The following is a 20,777-nucleotide window of genomic DNA, read 5'->3' as shown; positions in this document are numbered from 1 at the left end:
ATTCAGAGATGGATTAGACTGCTTTGGGACAGTGTGTTCTCTTTACCAGGAAGTATTCAAGCATTCAAGCATAAGTGAGCAATTGCTGGGTGGATATTGTAGAGAGGATTTGAACTTTAGTTTGCAATTCAATCACCTACCTTTAACATCCCTTCCACACCATAGATTTTATGGCCTTTTCATTAATTGAAGGCTAGAAGGGACACTGAAATAATTTGGTACATTCCTTTTCCTCCAGAGAGAAGAGAAAAAATATTATTTATCCTATAAAATAGCAGTTGAAGTGTGAGCCTAATAGTCTTTTGTATACTTAATTTCAGGTGGGAGGGACTTAATTGTAATCTTTCAGAGCTTTGGACTTGGTATCAAATTATGCTGTCCTATTTGAACTGTAAAGTTAAATACTTGTAAGTTTAGTAAGAACATAATGTAGATCCCATTATCTGTTTTTAATTGGCTGAAAAATGTGTTTTATATATCATGTTAGTTTCCTATTGCTCTTGTAACAAATTACCACAAATTTATTGGCTTGGGCTGGGTGTAGTGGCTCACACCTGTAATCCCAGCACTTTGGGAGGTTGAGGCAGGTGGATCACTGAGCTCAGGAGTTCGAGACCAGCCTGGGCAATATGGGGAAACCCCATCTCTGCAAAAAAACACAAAAATTAGCCGGGCATTGGTAGCTTGTACCTGTAGCCCGAGCTACTCAGGAGACTGAGGTGGGAGAATCAAATGAACCCAGGAGGCAGAGGTTGCAGTGAGCAAGATCGTGCCACTACACTCCAGCCTATGTTACAGAGCAAGACCCCATCTTAAAAAAAAAAAGATTTGTGGCTTTTAACAACTCTTGCTAAAAATCCATCTGCACTTAAGATTTTCCTGCAAGCCCTGACATGTGTACCAGACAACCAATTCAGACTTTCATGGTTGGGAATATCCTCTGATGATCTGACTCTCCTGGTCTATGGATTAAATTGGTAGAAGATCTGATTTGTATAGTAAACTCCTCTGTTCATACTGGTATTGACTGTTCCTGATTCAAGATGACAGGTACAATGGTACTGTCAAAAATAGCTACATGGGGCTGGGCACGGTGGCTCATTCCTGTAAACCCAGCACTTTGGGAGTCCGAGGCAGGCGGATCACAAGGTCAGGAGATTGAGACTATCCTGGCTAACACGGTGAAACCCCATCTCTACTAAAAAAAAAAAAATGCTGGGAGTGGTGGCCACCTGTAGTCCCAGCTACTCGGGAGACTGAGGCAGGAGAATGGTGTGAACCTGGGAGGTGGAGCTTGCAGTGAGCTGAGATGGCACCACTGCACTCCAGCATCAACCGGGACTACTTGAACCAGTTCCAGTTCAAGCAACAAAGCAAGACTCCGTCTCAACAAAAAAAAAATCCAGCTACATGGGAGTTTGTTCCTCTGCCGCATTGTGCAGTGACTGGTTTCACCCAGTACTTTAATGTGAGAATAAGCACTTTTCCTCATATCAGGAATATTGTTGGTGTTGCCTATTATTCACAGCTGAATGTAATCTTCAGTACATTATCAATTATGTTTGATTGTATGTGATTAAAAAGAATGTGCATTTTTTCCTCAAAGTTGCTGGACATGTTTCTTCGAAAGCAGTTAATAAACAATTTCTAACAATTTACTAACAAATATATATATTTTTAATTTACTGAGAAATATTAAAATATCTCATTGACAGTCATGGATCAGATAAACTTTGTAATTAGCCTTATAATTTTGCTCATTTGATTGTGAGTCAGTATTATATGCACAGAACTTGAGGCATTTTTTTCTTCATGTATATTTTACTTTTCATATTCATATAGTCGCAGTTTTTATGATAGTAATGTCTCATTCACTCATAATACCAAAAGTTAGATCGTGCTTTTCTGAGTGCCCTCTTGCCAAAGACCACCAGGATCACAACTGTTGTTAAAGAAGGTGTAAAAACCACACACACACTTAGAGATAGGTCCTGTTGGGGTAAAATCAGGGTGTCGGCAGGGCTTTGTTTCTTCTGGAGGCTCTAGAGGAGAATTGTTTCCTTGTCTTTTCCACGTGCTTCCAAGGAGCACCTGCAAGCTTTTTTTTTTTTTTTGAGACGGAGTCTCACTCCGTAGCCCAGGCTGGAGTGTATTGGTGCGATCTTGGGCCACTGCAACCTCCACCTCCCGGTCCCAGTTCAAGCAATACTCCTGCCTCAGCCCCCCGAATAGCTGGAAATACAGACATGTGCCACCACGCCCATCTAATTTTTGTGTTTTTAGTAGAGACAGGGTTTCACCATGTTGGCCAGGGTGGTCTTGAACTCCTGACCTCATGATCCGCCCACCTCGGCCTCCCGAAGTGCTGGGATTACAGGTGTGAGCCACTGCGCCCAGCCGCAAGCTTTTGTTTATGCCCCTTCCTCCATCTTCAGAGCCACCATAGCTTCTTCAAATGTCTGACTCTTTCTCCCCTTCCATTTATAAGGACCCTTATGATTACATTGGGGCCACATGAGTAGTTCAGGAAAAGGTCAACTGCAACCTTAATTCTGCCTTTGCAAGTAACCTAACATATTCACAGGTTCCAGAAGTTCAACATCTTTGAGGAGCCATTCTGCCCACCACTTGTGTCATAGTAGCTTATGAACTGATTACTGAAATTGTGCGTGAGTTTATTCGTTTTACCTTTTTATTAAAAATGGAAACCAGAGCAATTGAAAAGGTGAAATTGTACTACAATATTTATAATGAAAAATAGTCATCCTGTTTTCTGGTGTTTTTCCCATTTCCTAGGTCCTCTCCCCAGAGGCAACTGCTTTCCATTGTTTTAACTGTTTCTTCTGGTATTTGCTTCCATTTTCCTACTGCTGCTTTAATTAAAAAAAAAAAAATTCTAACTTACGTATGTCTGTATCTCTCTTTCTCCTTTCCTCTTCTCAGACTCCTACTTTTGTGGTTAAATTGTTGTCTGCTGTTTGTTTTTATGTTATTCTTTGCTGAAACAGATCATGCACTTTAATTACATTTTTGTTCTTGTGCAAACCTTTTTGTAAAGACATCTATCTTAAATGTCCTTAAATTCTTGAACCAGTCTTAGTGTTTGTGGTAAGACTTAGTTAATTCGGCTGCCCAGCTGTCATCCTGGAAATTACCTTCACCTTTTCCTATTGTGTTGGATTCTGTTTCCCCTAAATCACTTATTTTCTTTTGTTGTTGTTTTTATTCCATTACTTTGGAAATGCACACCCTTTAGTATCTTCTTGTGAAAAGAGTACCTGAGACCATGCCTTTCCAAAAATGTGTTTTACTGTCACTTTTGATTTATTTGATTGGGCATAAAAGTCTAGATTGGAAATAGTTTCCCTCTGGAATTTTGAAGGCATTATTCCATTCATTCTTTTCTTTTTTCTTTTTCTTTGTTTTTTTGAGATGGAGTCTCATGCCAGGCTGGAGTTCAGTGGTGATCTGGGCTCACTGCAACCTCCTCCGCCTCCTGGGTTCAAGCGATTCTCCTGTCAGCCTCCTGAGTAGCTGGGATTGTAGGTGACTGCCACCATGCCCAGCTAATTTTTTTTTTATTTTTAGTAGTAGGGGTAGACGGGGTTTCATCATGTTGGTCAGGCTGGTCTCAAATTCCTGACCTCAGGTAATCTGCCTGCCTCAGCCTCCCAAAGTTATGGGATTACAGGCCTGAGCCACTGTACCCAACTTCCCGTTCATTGTTTTCTAGCATTCAGTATTCCTTTGTTTGTTTTTTTTTTTTTTTTGAGATGGAGTCTGACTCTGTCACCCAGGCTGAAGTGCAGTGGCATGATCTCAGCTCACTGCAACCTCTGCCTCCCAGTTCAAACAGTTCTCTGCCTCAGCCTCCCAAGTAGCTGGGATTATAGGCACCCACCACCACACCCAGCTAATTTTTGTATTTTTAGTAGAGATGGGGTTTCACCATCTTGGCCAGGCTGGTCTTGAACTCCTGACATCGTGATCCACCCTCCTTGGCCTCCCAAAGTGCTGGGATTACAGGCGTGAGCCACCGCACTCAGCAGTATTCATATTCTTAAGAAGTCTATAGTCATTCTAATTCTTTGTCTTGTGTATGTGACCAGTTTTTCTTTCTAGAAATATGTAGGATCTCCTGTTTTATCTCCATGTTAAAAAAAATTAGAGAAGTATTGTCTCCTTGTTTGTTTTCAGTGATTTTGCTGAATACTTGATAGTCTTTTCAGTTTAGAAACTTGGGCCCTTCATTTCAGGGAAATTTTCTTGTATTCTTTCTTTCTTTCTTTCTTTTTTTTTGAAACAGAGTTTTGCTCTTGTTACCCATGCTGGAGTCCAATGGTGCGATCTCAGCTTACCGCAACCTCTGCCTTCCGGGTTCAAGCGATTCTCCTGCCTCAGCCTCCCAAGTAGCTGGGATTACTGGCATGTGCCACCATGCCTGGCTAATTTTGTAGAGATGGGGTTTCTCCATGTTAATCAGGCTGGTCTCGAACTCCCAACCTCTGGTGATGCGCCTGCCTCGGCCTCCCAAAGTGCTGGGATTACAGGCATGAGCCACTGTGCCCAGCCATATGTCTTTGGTAATTTTCTCTGTTTTCACTTTTTGGTACTGTTAATAGATAATCGATCTTGTGGATTAAACTTCTAATTCTCTTATCTCTTCTTCCCTATTTTTCATGTTTGTATTTTGCTTTGTTTTCTAGGAAATATCCTCAGCTCCATCTTCTAGATTTTAAATTTTGTGTGTTGTTTTTTTTTTACATTTTAATTTCCAAGAGTTCTTTTTTCTCTGAATTCTTTTTTTTTTTTTTTTTTTTAAGTATCTTGTTTTGCTTCATAGATGCATTAGCTTCTGTTTCTGAGGGTGTTGAATATAAATTTTGAATGTTATTTCACTGTTAAAATTTATTTTAGTTTTTTTTGTTTCCATGTTGGAAGCTTTCCTCAAATGTCTGGTGATCCTTGAGTATTTCATGTTAAAGGATAAGGTACAGAACACCTAACTGTAACATTAAAGTAGAAACCTTTTTTCTAAGGTGATGAGACAGAAGTTTTGTAGAAGAACCCTCAAATGTCAGCATCTTTCAAATCAGTGTCTGTAGGTCTTTATTTGGAGCCAGTTTTTCAAGAAAATACTCCTGTCTCCTGCATGGGATATATGAACCTGGTTGCCAACATTCAGAAACTAGGCAGGAGAAGTGGGGATGAGTGGGAGGTACTTACCATTTACTGGGGAAACATTTCATTTATCTGTCTAATAGCATACTCTAAGCCAAGTGTCCTAACATCTGGAGCATCCCTGATTCTTTTTTTTTTTTTTTGAGACGGAGTCTTGCTCTGTCGCCCAGGCTGGAGTGCAGTGGCCAGATCTCGGCTCACTACAAGCTCCACCTCCCGGGTTTACGCCATTCTCCTGCCTCAGCCTCCCGAGTAGCTGGGACTACAGGCGCCCGCCACCGCACCCGGCTAATTTTGTATTTTAGGAGAGACGGGGTTTCACCGTGTTCGCCAGGATGGTCTCGATCTCCTGACCTCGTGATCCGCCCATCTCGGCATCCCAAAGTCCTGGGATTACAGGCTTGAGCCACCGTGCCCGGCCCCCTGATTCATTTTCTGTAGTAAATATCCAGCCCTCTACTGAGTAGGAGCAGGGTAGCCATCTGCTTGCTTGGGGTTGGCAAACGCAATGGGAGGGAGGAGGGTGGCTCCTTACATCTTACATAGACTTTAAACCACATTCCTGTTTTCATCTAGACTTCAGCTTTTAAAGAACCTGATGTCTTTAATTTGTGAACCTTTCCAGGGTTCTCTTTTTTTTTCCGCCCTTCAAGACAGAGTTTCGCTCCTGTTGCCCAGGCTAGAGTACAGTAGCACAATCTTGGCTCACTGCAACTTCTGCCTCCCGGGTTCAGGCAATTCTCCTGCCTCAGCCTCCTGGCTAATTTTTGCATTTTTAGTAGAGACTGGGTTTCACCACGCTAGTCAGGCTGATCTCGAACTCCTGACCTCAGGTGATCCACCCGCCCTGGCCTCCCAAAGTGCTGGGATTACAGGCATGAGCCACCACACCCAGCCCTTTCCAGGGTTCTCTAAATTGGCTTCCTTATTCCTTTTAGTGGGATTTCATTAAGGATCGGGGTAATTGTGTGTGTTCAATCTATCATGTTTAACTGAAGGTTTATCTGCATGTTTTCTTTTCTAAGCAGGATTTGTGTTTGCTTTTGTTTGCCGTAGAAAGCAGAATTCCAAAATTGATTGAATTAAATAACTTTGTAATAATAATAATTAATGAGTGCAAGAGCTGAGGATAATGCCTGCATTCCCTTCTGGGAGGACTGAAATGGAACTTTCCTTTAGGAATAGGGCTCTGGTTAAAGATCTTTGAGTTTCTACAAGGCTTTTTGTGTCAGTGCAGTTAGTGGAGTTATTACTTTCCTGCTAACCACATTTAACATTTACAGTACCAGAAATAATTTAGAAGAAAATTATTCTTGGCTGGGTGTGGTGGCTCATGCTGTAATCCCAGCACTTTGGGATTCTGAGGCAGGTGGATCACCTGATGTCAGGAGTTTGAGACTAGCCTGGTCAACATTGGTGAAACCCCATCTGTACTAAAAATAAAAAAAATTAGCTAGGTGTGGTAAGTGCACTTCTGTAATCTCAGCTACTGGGGAGGCTGAGGCAGGAGAATTACTTGAACCTGGGAGGCGGAAGTTGCAGTGAATTGAGATTGTCCCACTGTACTCCAGTCTGGGTGACATGAGACTCTGTCTCAGAAAAAAAAAGAAGAAAATTATTCTCATCTGATTTAAAAGACTAAACTCTTGTCATGTGTCAACCAGAGCCACCTGAAGAGTAAGAGAGAAGTAACTTTTTGTGTAATACTAGTAGTCTGCCTAACAATATAGATTATGAAGGATTTTTATTTTTCTGTGGTTTTTTTTTTGAAGCTTAGGATTTCAGTACTGTGTGAACTATGCTATACCAAAACTGGTTGGGATTAGCACAGCCTCCTGGGTTTTGTATGTTCCTTGGGAGAATAATCTCTTAACCTAATCCCAAAGGCTGAAAATACATTGCTTTGACTTTAAAAATGTGTATTAAAAAAGATAATGTGTATCTGTGTTTGATTACAAAGTACATATGCTTACTGAAAATTTGGGGAAATAAAAAATGAATACATAAAATAAAATTAATTTGTAATACAGTCTTTCAAAAATAATTTTTAGTATTAACATTGTTTCATTTTGAGACAGGGTCTCACTCTGTCACCCAGGCTGGAGTGCAGTGGCACCATCATGGCTCACCACAGCCTCAACCCCTAGGATCAAGGGATCCTCTCGTCTTGGCCACCCTAGTAGCTGGGACTGTGGTACACGCCACCATGCCCAGCTAATTTTTGGATTTTTTGTGTGTGTGGAGACAGGGTTTCACCATGTTTCGCAGGCTAGTCCCAAACTCCTGGGCTCAAGCACTCTACCTGCCCTAGCTTTCCAAAGTGCCAGGATTATAGGCATGAGCCACCAGTCTCATCTGGGTTTGTTTGTTTGCTTGTTTGTTATTTAGACAGGGTCTTCATCTGTCACCCAGACTGGAGTTCAGTGGTGCTTTCATGGTTTATTGGAGCCTCGACCTTCAGGCTCAAGCAATCCTGAGCCTCCAGAGAAGCCTGGACTTCAGGCGCATGCCACCACACCCAGCTGTTTTTTAGTTTTTTTGTAGAGGTGGGGTCTTGCAGTGTTGCTCAGGTTGGTCTCAAACTCCTGGACTCAAGTGATCCTCCCACTTCAACCTCCCAAAGTGTCGGGATTACAGGCGTGAGCCACCACACCTGGCTGTTTGTTTTCTTGATTTTTTTTTTGAGACAAATTTGGCTCTCATATAGAAAAATTGTTAATTTGGAGATTTAGTAGTAAGATTTAAAGAAAGGATTATAGAGCAATTATTTTTATTTTCTTCAGAGTCAGAATCTCAATGGATTGCACAGGCTAGATTCTAACTTGTGGATTCAAATGATCCCTCCTGTCTCAGCGTCCCGAATAGGTGGGACTATAGGTGCATGCCACTGCAGCTGGTGACAGAGCAATTCTTAAAACTAGTAAGTGCATAAAAGAGTAAATAAGAATGCCAGGACAGTTCACAAGAATGGATATACTGTTTTGTTCATTCTCATAGTAGTTGACCCATAAAGTCAATTTCTTTTGTGAGATTTGCTGGGCGTGTTTTTTGATGAGGGCCTGTGACCAAAAGCATAGGCTTAAGCACTGAAGTTCACAGAGGTCAACGAATCTGTTTGACTGCCTGACCAGAACTAATACTGAAAACGTATTCCTCTTTTTTTTTTTTTTTTTTTTTTTTTTGAGATGGAGTTTTGCTCTTGTTGCCCAGGCTGGAGTACAATGGCACAATCTCGGCTCACTGCAACCTCTGCCTCCCAGGTTCAAGCGACTCTCCTGCCTTAGCCTCCCAAGTAGCTGGGATTACAGGCATGTGCCACCATGCCCGGCTAATTTTTGTATTTTCAGTAGAGATGGGGTTTCACCATGTTAGTCAGGCTGGTCTCAAACTCCTGACTCAGGTGATCTACCCGCCCCAGCCTCCCAGAGCGCCAGGATTACAGGTGTGAGCCACTGTGTCTGGCCACATATTCCTCTTTCTAAAAATACATTTATTGGCCAGGCACGGTGGCTCACATCTGTAATCCCAGCATTTTGGGAAGCCAAGGCAGGCAGATCACCTGAGGTCAGGAGTTCAGGACCAGCCTGGCCAACCCAGTATGGTGAAACCTCGTCTCTATGAAAAATACAAAATTTAGCCGGGCATAGTGGCACACATGTGTAGTCCCAGCTACTCAGGAGGCTGAGGCACGAGAATCGCTTGAACCCGGGAGGCAGAAGTTGCAGTGAGCCGAAATCACGCCACTGTGCTCCATCGTGGGTGAAAGAGCAAGACTCCATCTCAAAATAAATAAATAAAAACACTTTTAAAATTTGCACTATATTTTTAATTCTGTCAGGTATAAAAAGGGCAGATGTTAAAATAACATCCAAAAGTACTGAAACTCGACCAGGCACGGTGGCTCACACCTGTAATCCCAGCACTTTGGGAGGCCGAAGTGGGCGGATCATCTGAGGTCAGGAGTTCAAGACCAGCCTGGCCAACATGGTGAAACCTCGTCTGTACTAAAAAATGCAAAAATTAGCTGGACGTGGTGGTGCATGCCTGTAATTCCAGCTACTAGGGAGGCTGAGGCAGAAGAGTCGCTTGAAATTGGGAGATGGAGGTTGCAGTGAGCCGAGATTGTGCTGCCGCACACCAGCCTGGGTGACAGAGCGAGACTCTGTCTCAAAAAAAAAAAAAGTGTTTACTTACCATCCCTCAAAGCCCCTGCACCTAGTTCACATTATCAAATGCTTGAAATAAAGAAGCAAGTTGGCCAGGCATGGTGGCTCATGTCTATAATCCCAGCACTTGTGGAAGGCTAAGGCAATTGATGACTTGAGGCCAGGAGCTCGAGACCAGCCTGGGCAACATGACAAAACCCTCTCTCTACAAAAACAAAAATTAACTGGGCATAGTGGCACTCACTGATAGTTCCAGCTACTCAGGAGGCTGAGGTGATAGAATCCCTTGAGCCCAGGAGTTCAAGGCTGCAGTGAGCTGTGATCGTGCCACTGCCCTCCAGCCTGGGCGACAGAGTGAGAACCTGTCTCAAAGAGAAGCAAATTTATCATCTGGTAGGAAATGAACCCTCCCTCTAATAATAGAAAACCCACATAGCAGTATTTTACAGATAACTTTATAGCAATAGTCACAGATTTCAAAAAATTTTTTTCATATCTGCTTGCCCCATCTATTAGTTCAAATCACCTTCCTGTGGCAAAAAAATAATTTTGTGTGCGTATATTCGAAATTGCTATTTTGCATGACTAATCAGAAAAGTGGTCTTCAGGTGCATAGTTTCTATGTGATTTTATCTTTACTGACATGTATTTAGATAAAACCACTTAATTGAATTTATTCTTAAAAAAAGAAAGGAAAAATGCACTCTCAGGCCCACCACATCTTTTTTTCTTGAATCATTGGCAGAATATGTTCTTTTATAGGCTCAAGATAAAATGCATAGGTAATGTCTTTTATTTTTCTTTTTTTTTTTTTGAGATGGAGTCTCACTCTGCTTGCCCAGGCCTGGGAGCTTGCAGTGGGCCGGATCTCAGCTCACTGCAAGCTCCTCGGGCCTCCTGGGTTTATGCCCAGTTCTCCTGGCCCTCAGGCCTCGGCCTGAGTAGCTGGGACTACAGGCCGCCCGCCACTTGCCCAGCCTAGTTTTTTGGTATTTTTTAGTTAGAGACGGCGGTTTCACCGTGCTTAGCCAGGATGGTCTCGATCTCCTGACTTCGTGATCCGCCCTTCTCCGGCCTCCCAAAAGTTGCTGAGATTACAGGCTTGGGCCACTGCGCCTGCCTTTTTTTTTTTTTTTTTTTTTTTTTTTTTTTATTTTTTGAGGATGGAATCTCACTCTGTTGCTTAGACTGGAGTGCAGTGGCATGATCTCAGCTCACTGCAACCTCCGTCTCATTCAAATGATTCTCTTGCCTCAGCCTCCTGAGTAGCTGGGATTACAGATGTGCTGTACCACTACACCCAGCTAGTTTTTGTATTTTTAGTAGAGAGAGGGTTTTGCCATGTTGGCCAGACTGATCTCAAACTCCTAACCTCAGGTGATCCACTTGCCTTGGCCTCCCAAAGTGCTGGGATTACAGGTGTGAGCCACTGTGCCTGGCTGCTTAATGCCTTTTCTTTGTTTTAAAAAACAAAACTCTCTAAATCACAAGGCTAAGATCAGGAGCCGGAGCTATTTTTCAAATTATCACCATTTGTTAAAAGTGAGAAGGGGGTGGGTGCAGTGGCTCACGCCTGTAATCCCAGTACTTTGGGAGGCTGAGGTGGGTGGATCACCTGAGGTTGGAAGTTGGAGACGAGCCTGGCCAACATGGTGAAACCCCATCTCTGCTAAAAATATAAAAACTAGCTGGGTGTGGTGGCACATACCTGTAGTCCCAGCTACTCGGGAGGCTGAGGCAGGAGAATCACTTGAACCCAGAAGATGGAAGCTGCAGTGAGTTTGTGCAGTGAGATTGTGCCACTCACTGCACTCCAGCCTGGGCAACAGAACGAAACTCCGTCTCAAAAAAAAAGTGAGAAGGAAGTTGTTCTGGGCTGTGTTTCTCTAATAATCACTTGTGTCGTAGTGTAAGAAAACTTTTGGTGATTAATGTACTTGTTAAGTATTTGATGATTAATGTCATCACATATTATGTGTTATATGTGCTGTATACTTTTATACAGCTGGCAGCACAGTAGGTTTGTTTACACCAGCGTCACCATAAATACTTGAGTTATGTGTCGCACCGTGTTATGGTGGCTACCACACCACTAGGCCATAGGAAAATTTCGGCTCCATTATTATCTTATGAGACTACAGTCATATAAACAATTTGTCCTTTACTGAAATGCCATTACGCAGAGCACGACTGTACCACATTGTTTCGACTTTCTCTTATTGATAACCTTTTATTTCCAGTCACAAGAAAACAATGCTGCAATGAATGTCCTTGTATCTGCCTCCTTCTGTATATTTGGGAGTGCTTGTCAAGCATATGTAATGAGAACTGGAATGACTGGATCATAGGGCATACACATTTATAATTTTGAAATACAGGTGTCTCTACCTGTCCATGGTTTTGCTTTCCCTGGTTTCAGATACCCAGGGTTAATCAAGGTCTGAAAATAGGTGAGTAGAGTACAGTCAGATATTTTGAGAGAGAGAGATCCCACATTCACATAACTTGTTGTATATTGTTATATAATTGTTATATTTTATTGTTAATCTCTTATTGTATCTAATTTATAAACTACAGGTATGTACATATAGGAAAAACATAATATATATAGGGTTCAATATTATCTGCAGTTTTAAGCATCCACTGGGGAATAAGGTAGCGACTAATGTGTATTGCCAAATTGCCCTTCAAGGTAACTATAACAGTTTATACTTTCAGCATTCATATATGAGAATAGGTACTTACTTGTAGGATCTTAATAACTTTAGATGTTATCTTACTTTTTTGTTTATCTGATGGGAGGTGGGGGTCTTGCTATCTAATGCTTTTAATTTGTTTTTCTTGACTAGTGGGGTTGAATATCGTTTTGGATATTTATTGGCAGCTTCTATATTTTTTCTTCTCTGAGTTTCCTGTTGTTCTTTAACTCATATTCTTCTCACTCATTAGTGATTTTATTTCACCACTATATACATGAATGAGACATATAGGTAGCATATACTACTTTCAAGCCCCCTCCCCGTTTTCTTTAAATTTGGTAGTCTGTTATCGTTGGAATCAACCAGTAGTTAATGCTGCCATTTATCAAAGAAGCAGAACTGTTCTCTGAGTATTTCCCATTACTAGAACCTAATTTCATATGGCTTTTAAATGTTGGTAGCAGTTAGTCTTTATAGGTCAAACTGGTCGCACTCTTCATTGCCTATATGGAAACTTACCAGAGTCAATCAGGTGAGGGAAAGAAAAGCATTAATAGTTATTAATAATAATCCTGTTTGTCGGGCGCGGTGGCTCACGCCTGTAATCCCAGCACTTTGGGAGGCCGAGACGGGCAGATCACGAGGTCAGGAGATCGAGACCATCCTGGCTAACACGGTGAAACCCCGTCTCTACTAAAAATACAAAAATTAGCCGGGCGTAGTGGAGGGTGCCTGTAGTCCCAGCTCCTCAGGAGGCTGAGGCAGGAGAATGGCGTGAACCCAGGAGGCGGAGCTTGCAGTGAGCCGAGATCGCGCCACTCCACTCCAGCCTGGGCGACTGAGCAAGACTCCGTCTCAAAAATAATAATAATAATAATCCTATTGCCTCTGAAGTAGCAACTTCTGAAGTGTAACCCTCTCTTTATTGATGAATAAACTGAGAGGTTGAATGGTCACATAGCTAGGAAGTGTCTCAGATGAGATTTAAACCCAGGCCATCCAATTCCAAAGCCTTTTCCACCACATTGTACTGCCTCAGTGGGATGGGTACATTTTTGAATACAGCCTTTCAAAGTATATGTAATCTCTTATGCATGGTCATGTTAAAAGGGACTAATATAAAATTATTTTAAGTGTTTCTTTTCTCTTTTGGCTAAAATTATTTTAAAAGCTATTTTAAAACAGATTGTTGGCCTGGACATGGTGGCTCACACCTGTAATCCTAGCACTTTGGCAGGCTGAGGCAGGAGATTGCTTGAGCCCAGGGTTCAAGACCAGTCTGGGCAACATCGTAAGACATTGTCTCTGCAAAAAATAAAAAATTAACCAGATGTAGTGGCACGTGCCTGTAGTCCCAGCTTCTTGGGAGGCTGAGGCAGAAGGATTGCTTAAGCCTGGGAGATCAAGGCTGCAACCTGACTGCAGCTTGACAGATGGGTTTTTCTGTAGTAGCTTTAGCATAAATATTGATAGTTGGCTTATTTTTACAACATAATTCAGGATAGGCATGGTGGTTCACACCTGTAATGCTGTCTCCTTGGGAGACTGAGGTGGGAAAATCACTTGAGCTCAGGAGTTTGAGACCAGCCTGGGCAACATAGCGAGACCTTGTCTCTACAAAAATAAAAACATTTTCCAGGTATGATGGTGCATGCTCCTGTAGTCCCAGGTAATTGGGTAGCTGAGGTGGGAGGATCACTTAAGCTCAGCAGTTTGAGGCTGCAGTGAGCTGTGATCATGCATTCCAGCCTGGGCAATAGAGTGAGACCTTGTCTCAAAAAAAAAAAAAAAAAAAAAAAAACCATCATACAGGATTTCTGTCTTAGGTTCTGTTATTAATAAAATGTAGTAATTGGGCTGGACATGCTGGCTGAAATCCCAGCACTTTTGAAAAGGAGGCTGAGACGAGAGACTTGCTTGAGCCCAAGAGTTCGAGACCAGTCTGGGCAGCCCCCGTCTCTGCAAAAAGACATGTTTGGTGACACGCACGTATAGTCCAGCTACTGGGGGGCTGAGGTGGGAGGATCATTTGAGTCCAGGAGGTCAAGGCTGCAGTGAGCCGTCATCACACCATTGCACTCCAGCCTGGACAACAGAGTGAGACTCTGTTTAAAATAAAACAGTTTTAAAAGTAATTGAAATAAAAATTTCACTATAATAGTGTTTGTGTCTATTACAGGCAGTTTGTGACATACTTTGTAGTAAAACTTTAGTATATAATGCTGAAAATTATGTATTTTGCCAGTGCTAATTGTTTTCTTTGTGTTTCTTACAGAAAAAGATGGCAAAGCATTTCATTCAACTTATGAAGAAAAATTGAAGCTTGTGGCACTGCATAAGCAGGTTCTTATGGGCCCGTATAATCCAGACACATGTCCTGAGGTTGGATTCTTTGATGTGCTGGGGAATGACAGGAGGTAACAGTGTTTTTCTGTGTAGTGAATTTAATGAGAATAATGTTGGCAAAGGGTACAATGTGTATTGGTTAAGACGTGAATAGCTGGTTCATTGGCTTTAAATAAGAACTTAACATTTTTGCTTGCAGCTTCTGGAGTCTTCAGATATTTATCTGTTTTTAATTTAGAGATGTTTATGGCTAAATATTGTGGAAGAATTCATCTGTATTCATCTGATTATTAACATAAGACAAATAGAGGTTCATTTGATTCTTCCCAAATAATATTAAAAGTAGCCGTTTAAAATACATAGTAATTGATTCCGTTATTGAGGCATAAAAAAAATGTGACAAAAAAATACATTGAGTATTTTTGTTTAATTAAGATTCAAATATTATATAAGAAAAGTAGGCCGGGTGCAGCAGTTCACGCCTGTTATCCCAGCACTTTGGGAGTCCAATGTGGGTGGACCATTTGAGGTCAAGAGTTCAAGACCAGCCTGGCCAACATAGTAAAAACGTCATCTCTACTAAAAATAAAAAAATTAGCCGGCAGTAGTAGTACACGCCTGTAATTCCAGCTACTCGGGAGACTGAAGCAGGAGAATCGCTTGAGCCTGGGAGGCAGAGGTTCTGGTGAGCCGAGATCACGCCATTGCATTCCAGTCTGGGCAACAAAGTGAGATCCTGTCTCAAAAAAAAAATTGATACCCTTTTGCTATATGGGAATCATCAGCAGTGCAGTTGTTTGGATTGTATGTGGCATATCTAGTTTAGTAAGTCAATACGTACTTGTTAAAACTTGGTTTTGAGCCTTTTGCTTATAGTAGAATCATTCTTCATTTTAGTTACAATTGAGAATTATTCATATTTAGTTTAAATTTAAAAGTTCTCTTTCTACTAAGAAGGGGAGGTAACTTTTCTTGTTATTCCTTACAGGAGAGAATGGGCAGCCCTGGGAAACATGTCTAAAGAGGATGCCATGGTGGAGTTTGTCAAGCTCTTAAATAGGTGTTGCCATCTCTTTTCAACGTACGTTGCATCCCACAAAATAGAGAAGGAAGAGCAAGAAAAAAAAAGGTGAAGTTTGAGGGCATGGAATACTTTACTGCTGCTCAGCCCAGTGTACTCATGCTTTTGTTTTATGGAGTGTCTGTTCTAGTTCTAGATCAGGTGTTTTGCTTTCCTTGCATCCCCATTTCTTGTGGCAATTGTTCAAACTTCCTGATGTGAGCAGATATTTATATTATGAGTTTTGGGGGGAGGGAGAACTGCTTCCTACTGGCTGTGCCTTTAAAAGAAACCTCCCATCCATCATGGCCTTCCTTTTGTTTTATTACACTAAGTTTCTGAATAAGCCCCACCATCAACTCAACCACTCCCTCCTCCCTATCCTCTGGTCTGACATGCCCTTTGTTGCAGTCTCCCTTGAGTTTCTAGAATACTCATGCTCCATTTCATTGTTTGCAACTATGCTACGTTATATAGACATTCATGTTGGCTTTGGCTTCCAGCTGGCTTATTGATTATTTTCAGGTTTTGGAGGAGGAGCTACTAGATGTGCTGTTTATGTTTATGGGATTCTCCGTTGTAGTTGTGAATTAGAATTATAGTTACACCTTATTTATCTAGTAGCTATATTTTCAACAGTTTTGACTACCTAAAATTTTAAGTGATGAAAATGATGCTACAAAACCAATTTTTCTTCAGGTTATGTTATACTTTTTTTCTTTAGACGGAGCCTTGCTCCATTGCTATTGCTCAGGCTAGAGTGCAGTGAAATGATCCTCTCCCTCCTGGGTTCAAGCAGTTCTCCTGCCTCAGCCTCTTGAGTAGCTGGGATTACAGGTGCCTGCCACCAACCCAGCTAATTTTTGTGTTTTTAGTAGAGATGAGGTTTCACTATGTTGGCCAGGCTGGTCTCAAACTCCTGACCTCAGGTGATCCACCGCCTCGACCTCCCAAAGTGCTGGGATTACAGGCATGAGCCACCTTGCCCAGCCGATGTTATTCTTTAAAAACAATTGATTCTCTGGTTTCCTACCTTAACCTGGATTAAAAATAACAGATTAGAAGAAAAAATAGCTTGATAATGAGGGACATAATAGAAAGCATGAAAAATAGACATGAGAATTATAAAAGCTTGGCATTCAGGGGTCATATAATATGAAGGTAAACTTCTCCATTACAATAGTATGATGTACAGTTTTTATGTTTATAGCTGTAACCCCTGAGTCATCAAGAGATGGAACATTAGATATGATTTATTCCTGTTTAAGATAATAGGAGATGGCTTAATTACATTTTCAGAAAATATGTATCCAAAGAAAGTTTTTTTTAATCTAAAGGAGGGGTTTTGGTTCTTAGAATAGAATGAGATTTCTTTAACTGGAAAATTGATTTATGTCCTATAGTCCTTTGTGTAGTGATGTTGGATCCATCAGGTATCGCTATGATGTCTGTAGAATAAGTATCTATTGCTTTTTTAAGCTCTTATTTTAATGATATATATGCATATTTCTCTTAAGCATTGTCAAAAGTTACTACTCAACATATAGAGCTGCATTTTCTTTTTAAAAATATACTTTTGTCATGGGATAAAGTCCATATAGAATTATTTTAAAGTGTTGAAGAGTAGACTTCACCTATCCTGAAGCTTAAGCTCTGGCTTGTGAACCTTCTTGCCCTGTACCAGTTGTGACACATTAAAAGTAGGTCATGGCTGGGTGCAGTGGCTCACGCCTGTGGTGGCTCACATCTGTAATCTCAGCACTTTGGGAGGCCGACGCAGGCAGATCACTTGAGTCCAAGAGTTCAGGACCAGCCTGGGCCATATGGCAAAACCCCATCTCTACAAAAAAAACATAAAAATTAGCCAAGTGTGGTTGCAGGTTCCTATAGTTCCAGCTACTCAGGAGGCTAAGGTGGGAAGATCATTTGAGCCTGGGAGGCAGAGGGTGCAGTGAGCCAAGAACGTGCCTCTGCATTCCAGTCTGGGTGACAGAGTGAGACCCTGTCTCAGAAAAAAAAAAAGTAGGTCATGTTATTGCTTTATTTTGAGCCTTGGCTGTGGCTCAGGTAGTTGTTAACTACTTATAGGAGTTAGAGGGGAGAAAGGTGAGGTAGCCCAGACAGTTCTCGTGGTAGAACCAAGAAATGGTGTTTTATCTGATACTCCTTAGAAATCTTACCTTTCATCCTGTCTGCAGCCTCCCTGGACACCATACCACTCTCAGACCCTGAAGATGTCCCTTCCTAGCACAATAGGATCTGTTCTTTTTGGAAGGGTCTTATGGGATGGGTGAAAGCTGGGCAAGGGCCGCACTGAGAGGTTAGCCATTCTTTTTTAAATTAAAGGCTTAAAAAAATTTTTAATTTCAGAAATAATACACAAATACATTCGATATAAAGATTTTCATTTATGGCAGTATATGAAACACAAACTGAGAAAAATCTTTTTTCCCACATTTTTTTTAATTCCACTCTCCTTTGCGTAGATAATAACTGATAAATTTAGGGTATATCCTTCCAGATCTTTTCCTTTGTATTCATCTTTTTTTTTTTTTTTCATTAAGCAAGTGTGTTAAATGTCTTTACATGTTAGGCATGTATTTCTATCCTTTGGCTCTGCGGTGTTTCAGGGTGGATTTTTTACTTCTATACACGTTTGTCAAGTGCTTGTTCTTTCTAGCACTGTGCTAAGCCCTGAGGATGTAGTGGTGTGAGATAGGCAGTCTCTTTCCCTATGAAGCATCTACTTTAATGGGTAAGGCAGATCTATTGCTAAATGTATCACACAAATTTAATTACAATGACAGCAGGTATTATGAAGGAAAAGCTTTTAGTGCTGTGAGCCTGTATTAGAGGGGATCCTTCAGGGTATGGGAATATCATAATGATTTAAGTAGTGTCTTATGATGGACACATTTCTGTTGCTGTGCAACAGGAATTATTCTTGAGGTGATTTGTATATTGTGAGATTGATTCCCTATAAGTTTCTGCTAGTAAAGTGTGTGTATTTTAAATTTTGATGTGTATATCCACATGGTTCTCTAAAAAGGTCATGTCAGTTTTCACTGGGAACTAAAGTTTTATATTTAAACAGGATTCAATGTATAGTGTTCATTCTCTATCCTTTGCCTTGTAGGAAGGAGGAAGAGGAGCGAAGGCAGCGTGAAGAGGAAGAAAGAGAACGTCTGCAACAGGAGGAAGAGAAACGTAGGAGAGAAGAAGAGGAAAGGCTTCGACGGGAGGAAGAAGAAAGGAGACGGATAGAAGAAGAGAGGCTTCGGTTGGAGCAGCAAAAGTAAGCTTATTATATGGCTTATGTTTTAAAATGAGAAATGGAAAAAAAAATAGAATAAAAATAAGAAATGAGCAGGCTGGGCGTGGTGGCTCACACCTGTAATCCTAGCACTTTGGGAGGCGGAGGCGGGCAGATCACCTGAATTTGGGAGATGGAGACCATCCTGGCTAACACGGTGAAACCCTGTCTCTATTAAAAATACAAAAAAATACAAAAAATTAGCCAGGCATGGTGGCACGTGCCTGTAATCCCAGCTACTTGGGAGGCTGAGGCAGGAGAATCGCTTGAACCCAGGAGGCGGAGGTTGCAGTGAGCCAAGATCATGCCATTGTACTCCGGCCTGGGCAACAAGAGCAAAACTACGTCTCAAAAAAAAAGAAAAAAGGAATGTATTAGAAGGTTTTGGGGTTCACTTGCAGAACCTAGAGATTGGAAGCAGGAACTGAGGTTGCTTGGTTGTGCTCTCTGTTTCTTGTCTCTGCTTCTCTCAGCTTATGTCTCTGCTTCATTCTTGCTCTCTGTAAGTTGTCACTGTCTGCTTTGGCATATGCAAGTCTATCCCAGAATTTATTTGGTCTATGTTTCCATGCATCTGACAGAGACTGACTGGAATCTGTGAGACCCAGTTGCAACTTCCCAGGACAGAGAATCTTGTTGGCCCAGTCTATGTCAGATATCCATTTATGGTCCTTCGTACAAGATTTGGAGGCTGCAACTATTGCTTACTCAGTAAGGGCTTTGAGACTCAGGGACTGATGGTTCTTCAAGAGGGAGCTGTGGGTACAAGGAGGCAGTGATTTAACACCCGTAGAACACTGTGGGAAGTAAATCTGAGGTTGTAGGGGTGGCATGGCTTATAGGTTAAACCAGAGAAGTTGAGAGTCCATTGGTTTCTTCTCATTATTTCTGGGTAGTTCCTCAGAAAAAGATTTAGTGCTAGCCTCAAACTCACCCAGGGCCTCATTCGACTTTGGAGAAAGACTACGAATGCAGTTCTTTTTGGGGGGAGATTGTCCTAGGTGGATCCAGTGTTGTGCTGTATGCAGGAGTTTGTGAGGCTTTGCTTTGTTATCTATTAATAGATGGCTGTGAGGTCTCTGTTAAGTTGGTCACATAAGTGGTTGCTGGCCGTGGTGGCTCATGCCTGTAATCCCAGCACTTTGGGAGGCCAAGGCGGGTGGATCACTTGAGATCAGGGGTTTGAAACCAGTCTGGCCAACATGGTGAAACCATCTCTACTAAAAATATAGATTAGCCAGGCATGGTGGCAGGTGCCTGTAATCCCAGCTACTTGGGAGGCTGAGGCAGGAGAATCACTTGAACCTGGTGGGTGGAGGTTGCAGTGAGCTGAGATCACACCACTGCACTCCAGCATGGGTGACAGAGTGAAACTCCATCTCAAAAAAAAAAAAAAAGGACTTCCTCTCAAGCTTGGCGTTTGTTTGGTGGGGTCCCACACAGGTTCAACAAGCGTATCGAGAAGTGTTATTTCTGTTCGGGGCCCATCTACCCTGGACACGGCATGATGTTCGTCCGCAACGATTGCAAGGTGTTCAGATTTTGCAAATCTAAATGTCATAAAACTTTAAAAGAAGCGCAATCCTCGCAAAGTTAGGTGGACCAAAGCATTCCAGAAAGCAGCTGGCAAAGAGCTTACAGTGGATAATTCATTTGAATTGGAAAAACGTAGAAATGAACCTATCAAATACCAGCAAGAGCTATGGAATAAGACTATTGATGCAATGAAGAGAGTTGAAGAGATCAAACAGAAACACCAAGCTAAATTTATAATGAACAGACTGAAGAAAAATAAAGAGCTACAGAAAGTTCGGGATATCAAAGAAGTCAAGCAAAACATCCATCTTATCCGAGCCCCTCTTGCAGGCAAAGGGAAGCACTTGGAAGAGAAAATGGTACAGCAGTTACAAGAGGATGTGGACATGGAAGATGCTCCTTGAAAAAATCTCTGTAACCATTTCTTTTGTGTACATTTGAAAATGCCCTTTGGATACTTGGAACTGCTAAATTAT

General features: G+C 41.7%; 1 protein-coding gene and 1 pseudogene across 2 annotated transcripts in view; both read left to right on the top strand.

Annotated features, from left to right (window-relative positions):
* The window catches only part of ACBD3 (acyl-CoA binding domain containing 3), a 48,089-nt gene that overhangs the window by 8,753 nt on the left and 18,559 nt on the right, over positions 1 to 20,777 (top strand). For both annotated transcript variants that reach the window (XM_017887025.1, XM_017887026.1), the window contains exons 3-5: positions 14,322 to 14,463; positions 15,381 to 15,521; positions 18,589 to 18,747. In XM_017887025.1, coding sequence (XP_017742514.1) covers positions 14,322 to 14,463; positions 15,381 to 15,521; positions 18,589 to 18,747 — 442 coding nt within the window. The remainder of the gene's footprint in view (positions 1 to 14,321; positions 14,464 to 15,380; positions 15,522 to 18,588; positions 18,748 to 20,777) is intronic.
* Positions 20,144 to 20,706, top strand: LOC108538720 (probable ribosome biogenesis protein RLP24 pseudogene; annotated as a pseudogene).

Source organism: Rhinopithecus bieti, unplaced genomic scaffold, assembly GCF_001698545.2.
Source record: "Rhinopithecus bieti isolate Rb0 unplaced genomic scaffold, ASM169854v2 scaffold_15336, whole genome shotgun sequence".
Taxonomy (NCBI): domain Eukaryota; kingdom Metazoa; phylum Chordata; class Mammalia; order Primates; family Cercopithecidae; genus Rhinopithecus; species Rhinopithecus bieti.
Note: the sequence above shows the minus strand (reverse complement) of the source record. Positions and strands in the feature narration are given on the sequence as shown.